The 13,017-nt window shown below is 48.7% G+C and overlaps 1 protein-coding gene across 1 annotated transcript; it reads right to left on the bottom strand.

Moving 5' to 3' along the window:
- Positions 1-883: 883 nt before the first annotated feature.
- Positions 884-10,002, bottom strand: LOC125443635 (histamine H3 receptor-like). Its single transcript, XM_048515875.1, has 3 exons — positions 9,752-10,002; positions 5,189-5,355; positions 884-2,471 (listed from the first exon to the last, which is right to left on the bottom strand). Exons 1-3 carry the CDS (start codon positions 9,879-9,881, stop codon positions 1,584-1,586), a joined length of 1,185 nt encoding a protein of 394 aa, XP_048371832.1. The 5' UTR covers positions 9,882-10,002; the 3' UTR covers positions 884-1,583.
- Between the last annotated feature and the right edge of the window lie 3,015 nt (positions 10,003-13,017).

Below are 13,017 nucleotides of genomic sequence, written 5' to 3' on the forward strand. Positions count from 1 at the left end.
ACCAGATAAGCCTCTGCCACTCAGGTGGAGGAGTGGGGAATCAAATCCAGTTCTCCAGATTAGAATCCACCTGCTCTAAACCACGCTGGCTCTCAAAGGAGTCTGGCTCTCAAAGGAGTCTCAAAATAGCTTCCAAACTCCTTCCCTGCCTTGTGAGGTAGGTGGGGCTGACAGCGTTCTGAGAGTGACTAGCCTAGAAAACTTTATGTGTTGGAGTGGGGAAACCCATTTCACCAGATTAGAGTCTGTCACTCAAGTGGAGTGAGGAATCAAACGTGGGTTGTCAGATTAGTGGCTGGTTTTCCTTTCAGCGGCAGAACAACCTCCTGTCCAACACACACAGCTTTTGACCACAATAATTGACTGATCTCTGGCTTTTTTTCCCATCTAAGACTAGGCCCCCTCCCCTCCCATTTCACTCCTACAGTGGAAAGTGTGTATTGGTCATATAACGGGGCCTGATTCTCCCTGTTGAGAAACCATCCTCTAGGACACAGGTGTCAAACTCGTGGCCCTCCAGATGTTCATGAACTACAATTCCCATCAGCCCTTGCCAGTATAGCCAATGCTCATGTTGGGAGGGACTGATGGGAATTGTAGTTCATGAACATCTGGAGGGCCGTGAGTTTGACACCCCTGCTCTAGGACAAGGGTCTCCAACTTATGATTCCCACCAGCCCTGGCAATTGCTGCCATGCTGGCAGAGGGCTGATGGGAATCGTCGTCCATGAACTCTGGAGGGCCATAAGTAACGGAGACCCCTTTGTGAAAGAAACCTAAAAATACAGTGGGAGCTTCACATCTGAGCGTGTGGCAAACAGGACATTGCGCTGGGGTTCAGGTGAGTGACACACAAGGAGCCCTTACATGAGCAGGCCTGAGCAGTCAGAAGCTGGTTTTAATCACATAACCCAAATTGTATACAACAAAAGATGAATTGCTGCATTCATAAGAATAGCAAAGTCCCTGCAAAACACATCGGCAGTTCGCACAAAGCGGGGATGCCAAATGGACTTTCCTCTTCGGTCCCTAACTTGGTGCGCCACAAAGTGGATAAAATGCCGAATGTTTAAATCTGTAGAAAGAATCTTTAGAAGAAATCCTGATTTTGGCAATCTCCGTGCCCCCAGCAAAGCCCCTACCTATAGGGGAGGCTCATTTGCAAAGGACTGTGTGGACTCTCTGAAGAATGAAAGCTCCAGTTTGAAAAACCAGAGAGCTGTTGGCAATTCCAGGTTTTGCAAATGTATTCCCAGGATTCATTGGGGAACAGAATTTAGGAGCTGTCAAAATGAAGACGTGTAGAGCCTCTTGTGTGGATCTGGAGGAGTCAGTTCTCACAGTGTATGCTTGATTCACAAGAGGTGGTTGCTAAATCTTGCGTTTTAAAGCAGTGTGGAATGTGCATATTTTTTCAACGCAGTTGAAAAACTGGAAAAAACTCCATGGATTTTATATATTTCAGAGTAGAATTGTTGAAGGCAGTTTTTTAACGCGGTCAGGTTTTTACTCTGGCTAGAGTGCCTGGCCCAGCGTTCTTCTTAAAAGCAATTGTAAAACTTGCTGTCTCATCAAAGACATTCTCACGTAAACATATTTGGGTGAATTTTCGCCTTACCGGGGCACAACAGTTTAAAAAAAGCCTTCCTGAAACTCATGTGGCAGAGTGGGTACAAGATGGGATTAATGGCTGAATTCAGCCACAGAAGCCAAAACGATGCCTCGTAGAGAGAGTGGGGGACGCATCGGCCGTGGCAAGCAGCTCTGATAATCATCAGGAGGGTGTAGGGTGCCCAGCACAATCCAAAAACACAGACGATGATAGCTAAGGATTTGGCTACCCTTTTATCCCGGGAAAGCCGGAAACGGCTAGCCATGGTGTTGGCAACGTTCATCCTCTTGGTGTTGCTGGAAATGTTCTCGAGAGCTTTGTAGAAACTGTCCCATGGTGACCTGGTCTGTATGTCTACTTGTAAAGGCGGGAGGTCTTGAGTGATGTTAAAGTCCACAGAGGGCCTCTCCAAATTGCTGGCTTCGAGTCCAGAGGTGGCAGGCCGAGCTGGCGAGAGATCGTTGGCCCTCCTCTGGCCTTGTTTTCGGCTGTTCGGTTTCACGAAAAACACGGCGTGTTCTCGTTTCTTCCCTTGGGAGTGTAGTCCACCGTCCTCTTGGTCTGGCGGGAGGTTTCCCATTCGGATGGGTGTCCGTTTCCTAATGTTGAAGTAGATGCTCAAGTTGAAGTAGGTGACGCTGATGAAGGGGGTGAAGAACTCGATGGTGGAAGCGATCATGAGGAAGTACCAGTTGTAAAAGAACTCTGCGTAACACTCCTTCTCGGGGAGGATGCTGTGCTGGGCGATGTACTCCCAACTGATTATGGCTGGGCCGTAGAGGAGAAAAGCTGCCATCCAAACCATCACCATTTTCACCACCGCGTTCCGAGTCATCCCTTTCTGAGCTCGGTAACTGACCTGGGAGAAGAGGCAAGGAAAAAACTCAGGCATTTCTCTAGCAGGTACATTTGTGTGTGTAAAGTGCCGTCAGGCCAATGCCTGGCTTACAGATAGAGTTCCGAGAGAACTGTGACTAGCCCAAGGTCATCTGGCAGGCTTCATGTGTAGGAGCAGAGAAACAGACCTGCCTCACCAGGTTGGTTTGGGAAAGCAAGTGTCTCAAGACCATTCTGTTGGACTCCTGCCTGCGGCCTCCGTCCCCCTCCCTCCTTCCAGAGCTCACGGTAGGGGTGCTTCTAGTTAAAAAAAAGAGTTTGGATTTATATCCCCCCTTTCTATCCTGTAAGGAGACTCAAAGGGGCTTACAATCTCCTTTTCCTTTCCCCCTCAAAACAAACACCCTGTGAGGTAGGTGGAGCTGAGAGAACTCCGAAGAACTGCGACTAGCCCAAGGTCCCCCAGCTGGCGTGTGCACAGGCTAATCTGAATTCCCCGGATAAGCCTCCACAGCTCAGGTGGCAGAGCTGGGAATCAAATTTAGTTTCTCCAGATTATAATGCACCTGCTCTTAACCACTACACCACTGCTGCTTTCCCCACTACAGAAGGGAGCTAAGGTCGACTCGTTTCCCTTCAGTGGAGGGCGATTCCAGGCTGTCCCCACAGCAACTGAGTTGGCCCCCTGGAACTGAGCTAAGTGGGCGGGATCATCTTGGTGCCTGTTTCACTCCTCCATCATGATTGGCGCTTGTGTTACAGCAAGAAACGGGAGCGTTCTTTTTTTAAACAGTTTTCACAGTTTACAGTTACATGCGCTTTCTGCCTGCCACAACTCTCCCGTTCTGCACATGCCACAAAAGCAGCTCGTGATTGGTTGAACAGATGAGGTGTCGTTTCGATGCTTCCCCACTTCGAAGCTTCGAAGCGGTATCGACCTTGTTCTGGCAGAAAAGTGTAGTTCATAACTGCGACAAGGATGTCGCAGTTCTGAGGGGAGGGGAACTGAGACAAAACAATGTTGAGCTCAGTGGCAGGGGGGATTCACAGACGAACCTAGGTAGAAACCAGTTCAACTCTGTCAGTGGGGAAAGCCCCTATGTTAACTATGTTGCTAAGTGCAGTGATACAGAACAAAAGGTCAATTAACATATAACAGGTGTTGAGATAGAGAAGGTCAGTAGCCGCACCTTCCCCCCAGTTGAACAGATCTCCTCCTTAGCCCAGGTGTGCCACTTGGTGCCTCTTTGACTGAAGTCAGAAGGTGGCAGGCAGGCACCACTCCTGACAATTAGAGTGCACTGCTCATGTGGAGGAGTCGGGAAACAAACCCGGTTCTCCCGATTAGAGTCTATGGCTCTTAACCACTACACCATTGAAGCTCGCTAGTTATGGGAAGAACACTCCCATGAGGTTTAGAACAGGAGGTGGCCCAAGCTGTCGGCAGGAACGGAATGACGACAGGTATCCTTTGAAAGGTGTGGGCCCAGGAAGTCCCAGTGCTGATTATGTATGCGTAGTGCGGAAGGTTTCATGCACAATTTAATTAGCCGGCTGATAGTCCGCCGCAGGTTACTGCACCAAAGGCTTCAAGCAGGCGCTTAACAATTCAAAGTCTCTCTTCCTACTACAAGTGACTTTGTTCCCAAACACTAATTGCATGTGGGCACAAGCAGAGAGCTTCAGCAACTTTGAGTTCTGATCTCGCGTGTCTGTCGCAGGGCCGGTGTCTGCGGGGAGTCAGTGATTTTCCTAAAGCTGCGCCGCATGTCTCTTGTTATCATAGAGACTGTGCACATTTAGAGGTGAATAGAGTGGCACCATGAATCAAAAGACTGGGGGAAAAGAAATGTAATAAAATCAGTTACTTTCATGAAAAACCACTGAACAAACTGGCCTATTAAATAGGCGGAAGTGAAGCTGGGATCGAGGGACGCTGCGTGTCCCCCCCCGCCAGGGTTCTACTGAAGGTCATCCAAACCACTTGGAGACTAATGACATTTCATTCTGCAATGCTGTTGGCAGCCACACTTTGAGCTGGGTAGTCCAGACTGCTCTCATCAGATCTCAGAAGCTAAGCAGGGGCGGCTCCGGTTAGTACTTGGAGACCCAGTGTGGTGTAGTGGTTAAGAGCACTCTGAACTGGAGAACTGGGTTTGATTCCCCGCTCTGCCACTTGAGCTGTGGATGCTTAGCTGGGGAACCAGATTAGCCTGTGCACTCCATTACACACCAGCTGAATGACCTTGGGCTAGTCACAGTTCTTCGAAGCTCTCTCAGCCTCACCCACCTCACAGGATGTTTGTTGGGGCTGGGGGAGAGGGAAAGGAGATTGTAAGCCCCTTTGAGTCTCCTTACAGGAGAGAAAGGGGGGGGGGAATATAAATCTAAACTCTTATTCTTTTTCTTGGATGGGAGACCACCAAGGAAGTCCTGGGGCGCTTTGCAGAGACAGGCAATGATAAACCACTTTTGTTTGCCTCTTTCCTGGAAATCCCACAGGGTCACCATAAATTGGCTGAGATTTGATGCCTTAAACATTAGCTAAGATCTGCTGAAGGTTAATAACTAGATGATTGATACTGCGTTGGAGTCGACAAAGAAGAAAACAAATGTCTGCTATTCATATCAACCCATCTCCTGAATACCCACCCTCCTTTCAAGGATCAGCCCTCAGCAGGAACTGCGTAGGAGTTACAGTGTCAGACGTATTGTTCAATAGACAGCAAATGCTCTTACTGCTTTGGTGACGGAGATGAATCTGTCGAAGCTGATCAAGACGATGTTGAAGACGGAGGCCGTGCACACCAGGTAGTCCACCACCAACCAGAGCTTGCACAATCCTTTCCCAAACTTCCACTCCCCAGTCAGAATGTAAGGGATGTAAAGAGGGATGCAAAATCCACCTGTAGACCAAGAGAAGACAAATCAGATCATCCTGGCATATACGTGGCTTTGATGCGAAGGTGGTTTTATATGTGCACACAGGCTTTTTCATACTCTCCCCCCACCATCGCTGCATCGCTGCCCCTGCAAGAAACCTCCAAGCCTTTTCCTCCATCTGAGCATGGGCCTTGCAAGCAGGACAGGTGAGTGAAGTGGGTCAGGCAAGTAGAATAATAGAATCATAGAGTTGGAAGAGACCCCAAGGGCCATCGAGTCCAACCCCCTGCAATTCAGGAACACACAATCAAAGCACTCCTGTCAGATGGCTATGTCTTTAAAAACCTCCAAAGAAGGAGACTCCACCACACTCCATGGTAGTGCATTCCACTGTCGAACAGCCCTGACAGTCAGGAAATTTTTCCTGGTGTTTAGGTGGAATCTCTTTTCCTTCACCTTGAACCCATTACTCCTGGTCCTAGTTTCTGGAGCAGCAGAAAACAAGCTTGCTCCTTCACGAACATGACATCCCATCAAATATCTAAACGTGGCTCTCATGTCACCTCTTAACCTTAAGTAGCAGTGGGTGCATTCAGCTGGGGTCTGGCCGTGGAAGGGAGGGAGAGGGAGGCAAGTGGTGTGGCAGGCTGGGTGAGCAGGGACAAGCGGCAGGGGTTGGGGGACTGGGGCAGGGAAGCAGGCCAGGCTGGGCAAGCGGCAGTAGGCAACTTCAGCTGGGGGCTGGGCGTGGAAGGAAAAGGAAGGCAAATGGCATCGCAGGCCAGGCGACTGGGGAGCAAGGAGCGTATGCAGTGGTGGGATCCAAAAATTTTAGCAACAGGTTCCCATGGTGGTGGGATTCAAACTGTGGCCTAGTGCCAATGGGGCTGGGCGGGGCTTGATGGGGCGTGGCCGGGCATTCCGGGGGCGTGGCATTCCTGGGCGGGGCTGTGGCAAGGACGCAGCCGCTGCGCCAGTCCTTGGGCGGGAAACGAATGCACGCAGGCGCAGGCTGCCACGCATGCCAGTGCACCTCCTGCTAGACTGCTTCAAGTTCTGCTCACTACTGCTGAAAGGAGGGGCGTAACTAAGGCAAAAATCACGTGGCAAACTCACCCATTAGTAACCCTCTCTCGGCACACACAAATAATTAGTAACCAACTCTCGGGAACCTGTGAGAACCTGCTGGATCCCACCTCTGGGCATATGCCAGGCAAGCAGGGTGGGCTGTGCAAGGGGGGCTGGGCATGGGGGAGAGGGAGGGGGTGGGGGCCAAAATGCACCCTCCATGTGACCCAGGCAAATGGTGCCAAGGTAGTCTGCTCCTTCCTCCCGCCCCTAGATACGCCATTGCTAAAAAGTTAGTACTGAAATGATTCAGACTTCAGCTGGCAACCAGTGCAAGCGGTGGAAGAACAAGTTGTAAGTGTTCCCTCGCCAGAGTCCTGGTGAGCACTCCTGCCACCACATTCTGGACCAATCGCAATCCCTGGAGCAGCCTCAAGGGCAGTCCAGCATGGAGCGAGTCGCAGCAATCTAGCCTGGAGGTCACTGTCGCATGGATCACAGCGGCACAGTGAAGCGTCTCTTGTCCAGGGATTTCATTTCACTCTCGCTCAGACGGTGCAACTGGTTGAAGGCTTCCGTGCCTTACCCTGAAGGCAAGCAACCCTCTCCAGGCCGAGCAAGCCTGAAGGCCAAAGCCCTTCCTGCGTCCGGATGTTGCAATCCATTTAGATTGCAAAAGAAAACAAAAGGCAGCTTTTAAGTACTTTATCCCCAGTTTGAAGTCATTTAACCGTAACGTTACCACAAACGGAGTGTACCTGCAGTCATTAATAATATTTTCTCCTGTTGATCATTTATATAACATCTCCTCCTCCCCCCCCCCCCCAAAAAAGCTTTCCTGTCTTAACTTGACCTCACAGTACCCAGGTGAGGAAATTCATTATTCATTTTTTTACTGATGGGCAGAGCTGGATTAAGACCTTTTGAGGCCCAAAAAAGGCACTGAAAAGGTTATGGTCCCACACTGCATATGTAATTCAAAACAAAAACAACCGTGAACAGTAGAATATATATATTCAAATGAATCAATATTATTTGTATGACACAAAGCCCCTATTATTCCATTGCTTCCTTGCCTTGAAGATACGGAGCATTTTAACTTCCACGAATCAACGGTGCAAAAGGATGTCTACTGTTGCTTACATACCACTTTATACTACAAAAATGTTTTCTGCTGCAGTTTTTAATTGCAGAGTCTTTGATCATATCCTTGAAATTAATCTGATGTGACAAATCTTTAATACTTAGCAGCAGTGGCGTAGTGGTTAAGAGCAGGTGCACTCTAATCTGGAGAACCGGGTTGGATTCGCCACTCTGCCACTTGAGCTGTGGAGGCTTATCTGGTGAACCAGATTATCTTGTGTACTACAACACACATGAACTGGGGGACCTTGGGCTAGTCACAGTTCTTTGGAGCTCTCTCGGCCCCACCCATCTCACAAGGTGTTGATTGTGGGGTGGGGGGAGGGACAGGAGATTGAAAGCCCCTTTGAGTCTCCTGACAGGAAAGAATATAAATCCAAACTCTTCTTCTCAACAGAGATAAGGAGAAAAAACCCTCTTTACCTAAGGCCCTAAACATGTGCTTATTTTGATTCATGGTTAATCCAGGGCTGTTGATGGAGAACTGATGCTGAAAAAGAGACGCCCCAGAAGATACCTTCTCTACCGTAACTAGCTTCGCAGTGCAATGATGTACAGAGTTACTGCAGTTAAACCGCTGTGCCTCAGATTGTGACTAATCTTTATACAGGCGCAAAGATTTATAACACAGTGATTTTAAAAAACCTGCTTCCCACTTCCTGGGGCAGCCCCAATTCCCTCCCACCCACCCAAATCCTGTTCCTGGTGGGTTCCTCTCCCCAAGAACAGGAGACATTTCAGGCTTCCGTGAGCGATGGCAAAATCATGTTTTTGGCAGCAGAATCCTTTCCTCTGTGGAAATGTCTGGTCTTGATCGACCCGTGGATCATTGCTGTATTTCAATTTAAGACACACTATTGCCTCTTTGATTGATTAAAAACAAGAAAATAATACAGACTATTAGTGCACACTGTTGCATTGCAAGAGGCTTGAGGTTTCAGGTTTGCCTTCGCAAGCATTTCATTGTTATCATCCTCATTTGGCTAACGAAGACAAGTTGATCAAAGGTGCTGGTGCGGATTTAATGGAATGTAACCAAACTTCTGAAGGGATAGAAGCAGGTTGTGTTTGTAGCTTGTAGCTCATGCACAGACTGTTTCATAGGGGGCTCCATTTTAGTAGAAGAATAGGAAGAGGAAGAAAAGGATGAGTTTGGCTTTATACCCCCCTTGCTCTCCTGTAAGGAGACTCACTGTAAGGAGGCTTACAATCTTCTTTCCCTCCCTCTCCCACAACAAACACTCCATGAGGTGGGTGGGGCTGAGAGAGCTCTGAAGAGCTGTGACTAGCCCAAGGTCACCCAGCTAGAGCGTGTTGGAGTGCACAAGCTAATCTAGTTCCCCAGATAAGTCCCCACAGCTCAAGCGGAAGAGAGGGGAATCAAACCCAGTTCTCCAGATTAGAGTGCACCTGCTCCTAACCACTACACCACTGCTGCTCCTTGTCCCATGTGGGAGGAAAAGAAGTGCCTCTTCCTAGACCAGACCTCACCCCCTACCAAGTTCTAAAAATGATGAAACCTCTTTAAAAAAAACCCTCTCTACTGCTTGGCCAAGCTGGGCACCTGAAAACATTTCAATCAATTAATTGGCTACATGTTGAACTCTATTTATGGTCAATGACCAGGTTGAGACACTTTCCCAGTGTCATTGGATGAAACAGCAGGAGATGGCTAGTTCAGTCTTACATGTATCCAACCAAAAGAATAAGAAGGAGAGTTTGGGTTTATACCCCTCGCTCTCCTGTAAGGAGACTCAAATCAGCTTGCAAACTCCCTTCCTTTCTCCACAACAGTCACCTTGTGAGGTGAGTGGGGCTGAGAGAGTTCTGAAAGGACTGCGACTGGCCCAAGGTCACCCAGCAGCCTTCATGTGTCGTTGTGGGGAATCAGACCCAGTTCTCCAGATTGGACTCTCCAGATTACACCCCACTGACTCCACACGAGGCTCTGGCTGCCAGCCTGAGTAGACAATACAGACCAATGGTCTGATTCCGTATAAGCCGGTTTCATGTGTTTGACCATGAAGGGCAAGGAGCTTGTAAGCCCCCTTGAGTCTCCTTACAGGAGAGAAAGGGGGGGATATAAATCCAAAACTCTTCTTCGAACCTCTGCATTGCTGGCACCCTCTCCCTTTCTCCAGACGGAAGTCCCCTGTCCCTGGGGAAGCCAGGTCTACCGAGTCCCTTCAACGGTTGGGCTCTACTCACCGACTAGCAGATCCGCAATGGCCAAGTTGAGGAAGAAGAAGTTCCCTTGGGTCCTCAGACTCTTGTCCACCACGAAGGCCAAGATGACCAAGGCGTTGCCCAGCACCGTGGTCAGCACCACCAGCCCCATCAGCGCGGCCAGCAGGACCGAGACGGACGCCGAGAACTGTCCGTGGTGCTGAAAGTGCCGCTCGTCGCCCGCCGCGCATTCATTGCCCAGGAAAGCGATGGAGGAGGAATTGGGAAGCAGAGCCTCCCCGGACATCGCTGCAGAAGCTGGGGAGGGGGCGAAGGGTCGGGGTGGAAAGGGGGAGGGTATTTTTTCTCACAAAGGTTTCTCCATCCCTTGGCTGAGGACCCTCCGGCTACGGCTCTTGGGGAAAGCGCAGCGAGCAATGGAGCTTCCCGCTTAAGTGATTCACTCTCTCTCTCCTTGGACAACCTCCGCTACCCAGTTTAGTCGCGGGGGGGGGGGGGGGGACGCGTTTGGTTGACGGGAGGGATAGAAAAGGGAAAGGCAGCGAGAGAGAAAATCGCCCAGAGGAGAACTGGGTGCCTCTAGTTCAGCTTTCCCCTGCAACCAGGGAAGGGAGGGGCTTGCCTTCACAGGGGACTTGGTTCAACCAGGTGTCCCGTTATCCCAGAGTAATCTGTTTTGGTCTCCTATCTCGGAGCATGCAAGCTCGCCTTCCTGCAAAAGCTTTTCCTTCTGGAGCTTCCGAGGGAGGGGAAATTTTTTTTTTCCAGGGGCCAAATGACTCAGTGTCCGCTAAGAAACGCCCCCCCAAGGCACCTGGAGGGAACATGCTGCTTTTCAGATAGCTGGAGGCGGGTGGAGAAGTGGTGAGGCCGTTCCCGTGAAGCTTTGTGAAATGGCAGGTCGTGTGGTGTAATGGTTAGAGTCTGGAAAAGATCTAGGTTTGAACACTCTTCTGAAGGCTTATTTTCGACAGGCTCCCTCACAAGGTTGTTGTAAGGATAAAACGGGGCGGGTGGGAGAACAGCTCATGGGTACTTCCCAAAATTGGAGAAGGGTGAGATCAAAAAGTAATCAAAGAGTCAAAAGCAAAAATGTATATGACCCATCTGCAAGCCCAACTCGGTATGCATCTAACATGTTGAGCAGGTAGACTAGGGTCCCTTTTGTGCCTCAAGGCCAGACTACACGGAATGCACCAATAAAAACCTGTCAGTCTTTAAGGTGCCAAACGACTTCCGCTGATTTTTAACATAATACCAGAAGTCTGTGGTTCGATCTCCCAGCATTTTTCTCTTTTGCTTAAAAAAACCCCCTGAAATAAAAGCATTTTATTTAATAAGTAAATAAAAAACATTTTGACTCTATGATTTTATGATTCTACAATTCTATGTATGTGATTCTATGATTCTATGCATTTTATGATTCTATTATTCTAGTCTACCCTCCTTTATTTACATCTTCACTTTTAGTAACCCCATGGAGGGACTACCAATACAACTATGAATTGGGTTGGCTGATTTAGATGATTCCATTTTTCATGGTAAACACAAAGACATTTATTTTCCCAAAGGTATAATGTTTTTACATGTACTATTTGATCTGGGTTGGGGTAGATTCAACTTTGTCATACCATTCCATTAAGAAAAGGGTATTTATTAATTTAAATATTTATTCCACCCCCACCCACCCCTTCCTTTGAGCTCTGGTTGGAAGCCTGGTTACTATCTCAGGAGCTTTCCTCCAATTTAAGGGAGTTTTTCTTTGGAGGAGCCACTTAAGTTGGAAGAATACCTATCTTCACGTGGTTGGTTTTCTCTTCCCTTCCTGTACTCCTTTTCTTTATGTGTATTATATTGTAGGTAGCTGTTTTGAATTGGAAACTGCCTGGCATGCAATGGTTGAGCAAAGGTATATACATTTATCTCACAAACCAACTGCTCTGACCTGGATGATCCAGGCTAGCCTGATCTTGTCAGGTCCCAGAATCTACGCAAGTATTTGGATGGAATACCTCCAAGGAATACTAGAGAGACAGTGTGGTGTAGTGGTTAAGAGCAGGTGGATTCTAATCTGGAGAACTGGATTTGATTCCCCACTCCTCCACCTAAGTGGCAGAGGCTTATCTGGTGAACCAGATATGTTGCCGCACTCCTATATTCCTGGTGGGTGACCTAGGGCTAGTCCCAGTTCTCTCTCTCAGCCCCACCTACTTCACAGATGTCTGTTGTGGGGAGAAAGGTGCTTGTAAGCCCCCCTGACTCTCCTTACAGGAGAGAAAGGTGGGGTATAAATCCAAACTCTTATTTTTCTGTGCTGAAGAAGGCTATGGCAGACTGCCTCTGAGTGTCACTTGCCTTGAAAACCCTACCAAGGTTGCCATATGTCTAATGTGACTTGGCCCCAAAAATCAATCAAACAAAAGCAACCCTCCTCCCAAAAAATGGATGTTGAGGGGCTGAATGGCTCATAGATGAACAGCAGCCAACTCCTACATGTCTCAGCTCAGAAATCTCTTGCTTTGTTCAATGGGACTTCATCCAAGGTAAGGTCAGGACAAGATGATATGTTTCTCTGGCAATCATCTGTCTTCTCACTGCCTCAGTTGCCCTTACAGGTTGCCTCTGGCAGGAGGAAAGGAATTGGTTGTGCCAGACAGTCTCTCTCCTATCAAATTATGGGGGTATTGCTCTCAAACCATGTCATTTCACATTCAAGTCCTGGCTGTTCAGTGGACTCAGGGACATGGATATCACCGCAGTTCCAATTGCAAATATTAAGCCTTCTTCTTGCGCTGTCTCCCACCTCTTACAGATAATTCTGGCAAACGGATTTGCCCTCAGACAGAGTGTTTCCAATACACTTAGTTGCTCCACTATCGCCTTTGTGAATTGCTCATCTCACTTCGGCAAGCACAGATGCCCAATTCATGTTTGTGTGGCATCTCGGTAATGGGTGTTCTTGGTATTTTCAGCACCCACCCTCAGACCCAAGAAGAAGAGTTGGATTTATGTCCCCCCTTTCTCTCCTGTAAGGAGACTCAAAAGGGGCTTACAAACTCCTCCACCCCCCCCCACAACAAACACCCTGTGAGGTAGGTGGGGCTGAGAGAGCTCCGAAGAACTGTGACTAATGCAAGATCCCCAGCTGGCATGTGTCGGAGTGCACAAACTAATCTGGTTCACCAGATAAGCCTCCACAGCTCAAGTGGCAGAGTGGGGAATCCAACCTTGTACTCCAGAATAGAGTGCACCTGCTTTTAACCACCACATCACGCTGGCTTGTGTAG

The sequence above is a fragment of the Sphaerodactylus townsendi genome, linkage group LG14 (assembly GCF_021028975.2).
Source record: "Sphaerodactylus townsendi isolate TG3544 linkage group LG14, MPM_Stown_v2.3, whole genome shotgun sequence".
NCBI lineage: Eukaryota > Metazoa > Chordata > Lepidosauria > Squamata > Sphaerodactylidae > Sphaerodactylus > Sphaerodactylus townsendi.